This window comes from Staurois parvus, unplaced genomic scaffold (genome assembly GCF_062004578.1).
Source record: "Staurois parvus isolate SC_StPar_1 unplaced genomic scaffold, SC_StPar_1.0 ptg004035l, whole genome shotgun sequence".
NCBI classification, from domain to species: Eukaryota; Metazoa; Chordata; class Amphibia; order Anura; family Ranidae; genus Staurois; species Staurois parvus.
This window is the reverse complement of record NW_028321830.1, coordinates 23,806-33,208: the sequence shown is the minus strand read 5'-3', so window position 1 is coordinate 33,208 and position 9,403 is coordinate 23,806. Positions and strand designations below refer to the sequence as shown.

Here is a 9,403-nt window from a genome sequence, read left to right as displayed (position 1 = left end):
GCCTGGTGTAGTGCTTAGAACCAGATGGGGGAGATCTCCGCTTCTGAGGGGTTAGACTCAGGGCTTTAGCAGGCATAAATGATGGTTGTGGAGTGGAGTGGTTGAGGAGTGGAGTGGTTGAGGGGTGGGGTGGGATGGGGTGAGGTGGTTGAGGAGTGGGGTTGAGTGGGGTGGAGTGAGGTGGTTGAGGGGTGGGGTGGAGTGGAGTGGTTGAGTGGGGTGGAGTGGTTGAGGGGTGGGGTGGAGTGGTTGAGGGGTGGGGTGGAGTGGTTGAGGGGGTGGGGTGGAGTGGTTGAGGGGTGGGGTGGAGTGGTTGAGGGGTGGGGTGGAGTATTTGAGGAGTGGGAGTGGTTGAGGAGTGGGAGTGGGGTGGAGTAGTTGGGGAGTGGGGTGGAGTGGTTGGGGAGTGGGGTGGAGTGGTTGGGGAGTGGGGTGGAGTGGTTGGGGAGTGGGGTGGAGTGGTTGAGGGGTGGAGTGAGGTGGGGTGGAGTGAGGTGGGGTGTGGGGTGGAGTGGGTGAGGTGGGGTGGAGTGGTTGAGGAGTGGGGTGGAGTGGTTGAGGAGTGGGGTGGAGTGGTTGAGGAGTGGGTGGAGTGGTTGAGGAGTGGTGGAGGGTGGTTGGGGAGTGGTTGAGGAGTGGTTGAGGAGTGGTTGAGGAGTGGTTGAGGAGTGGTTGAGGTGGAGTGGGGTGGAGTGGTTGAGGATTGGGGTGGAGTGGTTGTGAGTGTTAGGAGTGAGTGGTTGAGGAGTGAGGTGGGGGGGAGGGTGGGGGGGGTGGGGGAGGGTGGGGTGGAGTGGGGTGGGGTGGAGTGGGGTGGGTGGAGTGAGGTGGGTTGAGGAGTGGGGTGGGGTGGGGTGGGTGGTTGAGGGGGGTGGGATGGGGGTGAGGAGTGAAGGGGGGTGGGTTATGGGTGTGGGGAAAGATTGATGGGGGAGGAATTATAGGCCACCAGGTGTTGAGGAACTGCAAGTCCCATGAGGCATTGCAAGACTCTGACAGCCACAGGCAAGGCTCCCAGAGCCATGATGGGACTTGTAGTACTTCAACCGCTGGAGGGCCATAGTTTGGAGACCGCTGCCCTAAATGGTAAAGCTTTAATGTACCACCCCAGACATACTGGGTGGAGTTCTCCCCTTTTGTCCTATCTATTCCAGAAGATGAAGTGCCCCCCAATCCCAGCCCCCCCCCCCCCCCGGTGTGCATGCCCCTTTGACCCCACAGATGGTCTCATCGTTGTCGCTCCGTTTTGGCGCCCATGTCGGGTTAATCCTCTCCTCTCTGTCTCCCTCCTTTTTCCGTAGCTCTCCTGCAAACTGGAGCGTGAATTCCGTGGCATGGAACTGGCGGAGTTCATGGCTCACAACGTGATGAATCTGGCCATTAAGTACGCCTCGCGCTCCAAGAGACTAATCCTAGCCCAGCGGCTCAGCGAGATGGCCCTGGAGAAGGCGGCCGAGCTGGCGTCGGCGCAGGAGGACGAAGAAGAGGAGGAGGAAGATTTCCGCAGCGGGCTGAAGGCCGGGTAATGGCTCTGGCTGGTTTTCAGTTGCACCGCAGCAAATGCATGATTATCTGGGGGCGCCTCCATGGAAAGAGGTTTGCAGGTTACGTGAAGCCAACGTTTCCTGATCTGTGCCGGCTGTCCCATGTCCTGGTATGAAGAAGTCTCCTCTTCTCTTTGTATGGCTTCCTTTGTGTAAAAACCCTGCCACTCCCTCTGCTTCCCTATTGAAACTGACCACGCTAGGCTTGAGAGCACAGTGGTCAGTTCTCCAGCTGTGCTGGAAACCCAGCCTGCTCTCCTCCAATAATCAGACTTGTGCTGACACGCCCCCCCCCACCTCCATGTGTTTACTGGGCAGATCATTGTACTGCTGTTTCTCCTCCCCCTCCTCTCCGAGCTCATTATGCAGCTGAAAACAGAGGGAATGCAATCACTTAAAAAAGGGCGGGGGAGGTATATATGTATTTATAGCGATACACAAATGTTTCTGCTTTACATTTCTATTTAACTGAATGGGTCATTGTAACGGAACCGACCCAGACTGCACTTGGGTATTTCCGCTTCCCCGCCCAAACACCGACCACGGACCCCACCGCTGACCATACAAGACTAGATGACACCAATCTGTCCGAACACCGACCACAGACACCACCGCTGACCATACAGGACTAGATGACACCAATCTGTCCGAACACCGACCACAGACACCACCGCTGACCATACAGACTAGATGACACCAATCTGTCCGAACACCGACCACGGACACCACCGCTGACCATACAGGACTAGACGACACCAATCTGTCCGAACACCGACCACGGACCCCACCGCTGACCATACAAGACTAGACGACACCAATCTGTCCGAACACCGACCACAGACACCACCGCTGACCATACAAGACTAGATGACACCAATCTGTCCGAACACCGACCACAGACACCACCGCTGACCATACAAGACTAGACGACACCAATCTGTCCGAACACCGACCACTGACACCACCGCTGACCATACAAGACTAGATGACACCAATCTGTCCGAACACCGACCACGGACCCCACCGCTGACCATACAAGACTAGATGACACCAATCTGTCCAGAACACCGACCACGGACCCCACCGCTGACCATACAAGACTAGATGACACCAATCTGTCCGAACACCGACCACGGACACCACCGCTGACCATACAGGACTAGACGACACCAATCTGTCCGAACACCGACCACGGACCCCACCGCTGACCATACAAGACTAGACGACACCAATCTGTCCGAACACCGACCACAGACACCACCGCTGACCATACAAGACTAGATGACACCAATCTGTCCGAACACCGACCACTGACACCACAGAGACCATACAAGACTAGACGACACCAATCTGTCCGAACACCGACCACAGACACCACCGCTGACCATACAAGACTAGATGACACCAATCTGTCCGAACACCGACCACGGACCCCACCGCTGACCATACAGGACTAGGCGACACCAATCTGTCTGAACACCGACCACGGACCCCACCGCTGACCATACAAGACTAGACTACACCAATCTGTCCGAACACCGACCACAGACACCACCGCTGACCATACAAGACTAGATGACACCAATCTGTCCGAACACCGACCACAGACACCACCGCTGACCATACAAGACTAGACGACACCAATCTGTCAGAACACCGACCACGGACCCCACCGCTGACCATACAAGACTAGACGACACCAATCTGTCCGAACACCGACCACGGACACCACAGAGACCATACAAGACCAGACGACACCAATCTGTCTGAACACTGACCACTGACACCACCGCTGACCATACAAGACTAGACGACACCAATCTGTCCGAACACCGACCACGGACACCACCGCTGACCATACAAGACTAGACGACACCAATCTGTCTGAACACCGACCACGGACCCCACCGCTGACCATACAAGACTGGACGACACCAATCTGTCCGAACACCGACCACTGACACCACCGCTGACCATACAAGACCAGACTACACCAATCTGTCCGAACACCGACCACTGACACCACCGCTGACCATACAAGACTAGACGACACCAATCTGTCCGAACACCGACCACGGACCCCACCGCTGACCATACAGGACCAGACGACACCAATCTGTCTGAACACCGACCACTGACACCACAGAGACCATACAAGACTAGACAACACCAATCTGTCCGAACCACCGACCACGGACACCACAGAGACCATACAAGACCAGACTACACCAATCTGTCCGAACACCGACCACGGACCCCACCGCTGACCATACAAGACCAGACTACACCAATCTGTCCGAACACCTTCACATCACAGTCCCCTTTGCAATCACAACTCCCCCACATTACAGCTCCTCATATCACAGCTCCCCCTCTCACATCACATTACAGCTCCCCCATATCACAGCTCTCCTCATCACAGCCCCCCAGTATTACAGCTCCCCCTCTCACATCACAGCTCCCCAGTATGTGACTACAGCTGTCAATCACCGGGTCCCGGCCAGAGATTCCCCGTCAGGGATCACCGAGGAGCTGTGACAGTGGAGAGGTCTGTATGTTCTAGACATCAATCTGTCCTTCCAGCCCCAGGTCCAATCACTAACAAACTCATGTAGACTCCACCCCCGCAACATCTCCAAGATACGCCCGTTCCTAACCCCGGGAACCACTAAGCAACTTATTCACTCCCTTGTTATATCTTGCCTTGACTATTGTAACTCCCTCCTCATTGGCTGACCTCATCGCAGGCTATCCCCTCTTCAGTCTATCCTGAATGCTGCTGCCAGACTCATCCACCTTACTAACCGTTCTGTATCTGCCACCCCTCTCTGCCAATCCCGCCACTGGCCTCCACTCAGTGTCCTCCACCCCTCTCTGCCAATCCCTCCACTGGCCTCCACTCAGTGTCCTCCACTGGCCTCCATTCAGTGTCCTTCACCCCTCTCTGCCAATCCCTCCACTGGCCTCCACTCAGTGTCCTCCACCCCTCTCTGCCAATCCCTCCACTGGCCTCCATTCAGTGTCCTTCACCCCTCTCTGCCAATCCCTCCACTGGCCTCCACTCAGTGTCCTCCACCCCTCTCTGCCAATCCCTCCACTGGCCTCCATTCAGTGTCCTCCACCCCTCTCTGCCGATCCCTTCACTGGCCTCCATTCAGTGTCCTCCACCCCTCTCTTCCAATCCCTCCACTGGCATCCACTCAGTGTCCTCCACCCCTCTCTGCCAATCCCTCCACTGCTCTCCATTCAGTGTCCTCCACCCCTCTCTGCCAATCCCTCCACTGGCCTCCACTCAGTGTCCTCCACCCCTCTCTGCCTATCCCTCCACTGGCCTCCACTCAGTGTCCTCCACCCCTCTCTGCCGATCCCTCCACTGGCCTCCATTCAGTGTCCTCCACCCCTCTCTGCCGATCCGTCCACTGGCCTCCATTCAGTGTCCTTCACCCCTCTCTGCCAATCCCTCCACTGGCCTCGACTCAGTGTCCTCCACCCCACTCTGCCGATCCCTCCACTGGCCTCCATTCAGTGTCCTCCACCCCTCTCTGCCGATCCGTCCACTGGCCTCCACTCAGTGTCCTCCACCCCTCTCTGCCAATCCCTCCACAGGCCTTCATTCAGTGTCCTCCACCCCTCTCTGCCAATCCCTCCACTGGCCTCGACTCAGTGTCCCTCCACCCCTCTCTGCCAATCCCTCCACTGGTCTCCATTCAGTGTCCTCCACCCCTCTCTGCCAATCCCTTCACTGGCCTCCATTCAGTGTCCTCCACCCCTCTCTGCCGATCCCTCCACTGGCCTCCATTCACTGTCCTCCACCTCTCTCTGCCAATTCCTCCACTGACCTCCATTCAGTGTCTCCACCCCTCTCTTCCAACCCCCCCCCCCCCCCCCACCTAACAGCCGATCTCATCCATTCCTTCCACCACTCCATCCCCCACAGCCACTTCCTCCTGGATTTTGTAAGCTAGAAGGAGCCGGGCCCTCCAACCCCTCATGTATTGTCTCCCATTATAATGTACAGCGCTGAGTGAACTGTTGGCGCTATATAAATCCTGTATATTAATATTACAGCCCCCCATTTCACAGTTCCCCCTCAACATCACAGTTCCCCCATATCACAGCTCTCCTCACATCACAGCCCCCCAGTATTACAGCTCCCCCTCTCACATCACAACTCCCCCCCTCTTTCAGCCCTCTCATTTTACAGCTCCTCTCTCGCAGCCCCCCCTCCCCATATCACAGCTCCCCACTAACCGCTCCCCTTTATCACAACTTCCCCCTCTCACAGCCCCCCCATATCACAGATCCCTCCTCTGATATCACAGCCCCCTCTACCCCATAATCTTCCCCATACCTTAACACATTGTGGAGGGCGGGAGGAATGGCGGGGTGGACTCCTGTAGGTACTCACCTGTCGCTGTCATCGCTGCTACTTTTGAAGTCACAGCAGGGAAGAGGGCGGGAGAAATGAAAGGAAGGACTCCTCATCTGAATGTACCGGCAATGGATGGATGGAGACATGGATGGATGGAGAGAGACTTGGATGGAGACATGGATGGAGGGAGAGAGAGACCTGGATGGATGGATGGAGAGAGACATGGATGGATGGAGAGAGACATGGATGGAGACATGGATGGAAACCTGGATGGAGAGATGGATGGATGGAGAGAGACCTGGATGGAGAGATGGATGGAGGGAGAGAGACCTGGATGGAGACATGGATGGATGGAGAGAGACCTGGATGGAGAGATGGATGGAGGGAGAGAGATCTGGATGGAGAGATGGATGGAGGGAGAGAGACCTGGATGGAGAGATGGATGGAGGGAGAGAGACCTGGATGGAGAGATGGATGGATGGAGAGAGACCTGGATGGAGAGATGGATGGATGGAGAGAGACCTGGATGGAGAGATGGATGGAGGGAGAGAGACCTGGATGGAGACATGGATGGATGGAGAGAGACCTGGATGGAGAGATGGATGGATGGATAGAGAGAGACCTGGATGGAGACATGGATGGATGGAGAGATGGATGGATGGATAGAGAGAGACCTGGATGGAGAGATGGATGGAGGGAGAGAGACCTGGATGGAGAGATGGATGGAGGGAGAGAGACCTGGATGGAGAGATGGATGGAGGGAGAGAGACCTGGATGGAGACATGGATGGATGGAGAGAGACCTGGATGGAGAGATGGATGGAGGGAGAGAGACCTGGATGGATGGAGGGAGAGAGACCTGGATGGAGAGATGGATGGAGGGAGAGAGACCTGGATGGAGACATGGATGGAGGGATAGAGAGAGACCTGGATGAGGGAGTTTGCTGTAAATATTAAAGTAATAAATAAATATTTGAATGAAATGTTTTCCGTTCGCGGAGATCAGATACAGTTGAGTTCTGCTATGACTGCCATCATGGCGGTGGCACCGTGCGCTGCACTTCACAGATGGAATTGATGGGATTAGCCTGTTAATGTAATTCCACTAAATAAAAGATTAATCCTGAAATCAGATGGAAGTGGCGCTCCCCGTCAGGTCCAGCGGGTTCTGCTTTCAGTAAATTGGGGATTAGCTGTAATCTGTATTTAGTTAATGGTATTGAAATGATCTCTAATGAAAGCACTTGTGTCGGTGTCCTCATCTTCACGTTGTCTGTGTCCTCATCTTCACGTTGTCTGTGTCCTCATCTTCACGTTGTCTGTGTCCTCATCTTCACGTTGTCTGTGTCCTCATCTTCACGTTGTCTGTGTCCTCATCTTCACGTTGTCTGTGTCCTCATCTTCACGTTGTCTGTGTCCTCATCTTCACGTTGTCTGTGTCCTCATCTTCACGTTGTCCTCATCTTCATCTTCACGTTGTCCTCATCTTCATCTTCACGTTGTCCTCATCTTCATCTTCACGTTGTCCTCATCTTCATCTTCACGTTGTCCTCATCTTCATCTTCACGTTGTCCTCATCTTCACGTTGTCCTCATCTTCAGGATATCGGCGTTCTCATCTTCACGTTGTTCTCATCTTCACGTTGTCGGCGTTCTCATCTTCACGTTGTCCTCATCTTCAGGATATCGGCGTTCTCATCTTCACGTTGTCGGCGTTCTCATCTTCACGTTGTCCTCATCCTCATCTTCACGTTGTCCTCATCTTCATCTTCACGTTGTCGGCGTCCTCGTCTTCACGTTGTCCTCGTCTTCACATTCTCTGTCGGTCCTTCTTTCTGTAGCGGTTTATATTCCGTACTTGGAGGGTGCAGCGGACCAGATTACCACCACAGGTAGAGGTTGGTAGGTGTCCGCTGCCTTCCTATCATCTTTCGGTCCTGCGGGTCTCTGTGCTGCACTTCTAAGGTCTCTTCTCGTCCATTTGAGAGTCTGATGGAAATTCGGCTGCTTCAGGAAGGACCAGTCAAATTTCAGGCATTGTGTGGCTATCCCTGCCAGGGCTGCTGTTAGAAATCATGGGGCCCCATACAACCTACCTGACAGCCTGCCTCCACCCCTTCCCAGCCTGGGTTGGTGTGTGGGTGCAGGGATATAGCCCCCCCCCCGCCTCCATCCCTTCCCAGCCTGGGTTGGTGTGTGGGTGCAGGGATATAGCCCCCCCCCCGCCTCCATCCCTTCCCAGCCTGGGTTGGTGTGTGGGTGCAGGGATATAGCCCCCCCCGCCTCCATCCCTTCCCAGCCTGGGTTGGTGTGTGGGTGCAGAGATATGGCCCCCCACGCCTCCACCCCTTCCCAGCCTGAGTTGGTGTGTGGGTGCAGGGATATGGCCCCCCCGCCTCCATCCCTTCCCAGCCTGGGTTGGTGTGTGGGTGCAGGGATATGGCCCCCCGCCTCCATCCCTTCCCAGCCTGGGTTGGTGTGTGGGTGCAGAGATATGGCCCCCGAACACGGCACCAGCAACCATGAATGAGCCCTTAATTATGTTTTATTGTAATATTTTTCTTATTTTTTTTACCTTTCTTTTGCAGCCTTGGGGGGGGGGGGGGGGTGGAGCTAAACAGGCCCCTAATGTTTCACTTTTGAGACCGAGAAAGGGGTTGAGGGCACAGATCCCCGAGCCTTTCTCTGCAGCCTCAGCTGCACTGCAGAAAGAATGATCAGGAAGCGCTCTGTGCAGAGACTCCCGGTTCATTCACAAACTGAAGCATAGTAAACACAGTTTACTATGTTTCAGTTATGAATGACCACAGGAGTGATTGGTATTGATCGCTGAGTGTGTTCATTCAGGAACGAAACAGGCTGCTAAGCATGTTATGTTTACTGGCTCCCCACTCTCTATCCCATGATTAAGGCCTGATGGCTGAAATACGTTCGTTTTTCTGGCTATTTTTCACCGGTAGAAATAAAATTTATATGGTTTAGCCAATTCCTGCGGCCCCGGCCTTTTCCCTTTTGGTCCGATGTCCCTGCCCTTTTGCTCGATGTCCCTGCCCTGCCCTTTTTTACAATATTAAAGCTGACAAACAAAAAAAAACCTTTTAATAACCACAAAGAATATAAATCCTCTTTGTGCACCAAATACCCTTACAATGCCAGATATTACCTTGTAAAAGAGATATCATCACTGTGTTGTACATAGCCCATGCAGAGAGCAGTACCGTGGGAGGGACTCAGCAGCTTTCCTACTAGAGACTGCCTGCAGTGAAGTACAAAGAGGGGGCGGAGACCAGTCACCCTGCACAAGGAGAGAGAGCAGAGCCATGGGAGGGGCCCAGCAAGCTCCACCCACTACATAAACCTACAGGTGGGGGCGGAGACCAGAACAGTCACCCTGCACAAGGAGGAGAGAGCAGAGCTGTGGGCAGGGCCCAGCTAGCTCCAACCACTACATAAACCTATAAGGGGGCGGAGACCAGACCAGTCACCCTG

At 54.7% G+C, this 9,403-nt stretch overlaps 1 protein-coding gene across 1 annotated transcript in view; it reads left to right on the top strand.

The window, feature by feature from the left end:
• Positions 1-1,301: 1,301 nt before the first annotated feature.
• The window catches only part of LOC149427094 (WD repeat and HMG-box DNA-binding protein 1-like), a gene marked incomplete at both ends in the record, with an annotated part of 31,518 nt that continues 23,416 nt past the window's right edge, over positions 1,302-9,403 (top strand). The window contains one exon of the mRNA XM_089668266.1: positions 1,302-1,522. Coding sequence (XP_089524392.1) covers positions 1,302-1,522 — 221 coding nt within the window. The remainder of the gene's footprint in view (positions 1,523-9,403) is intronic.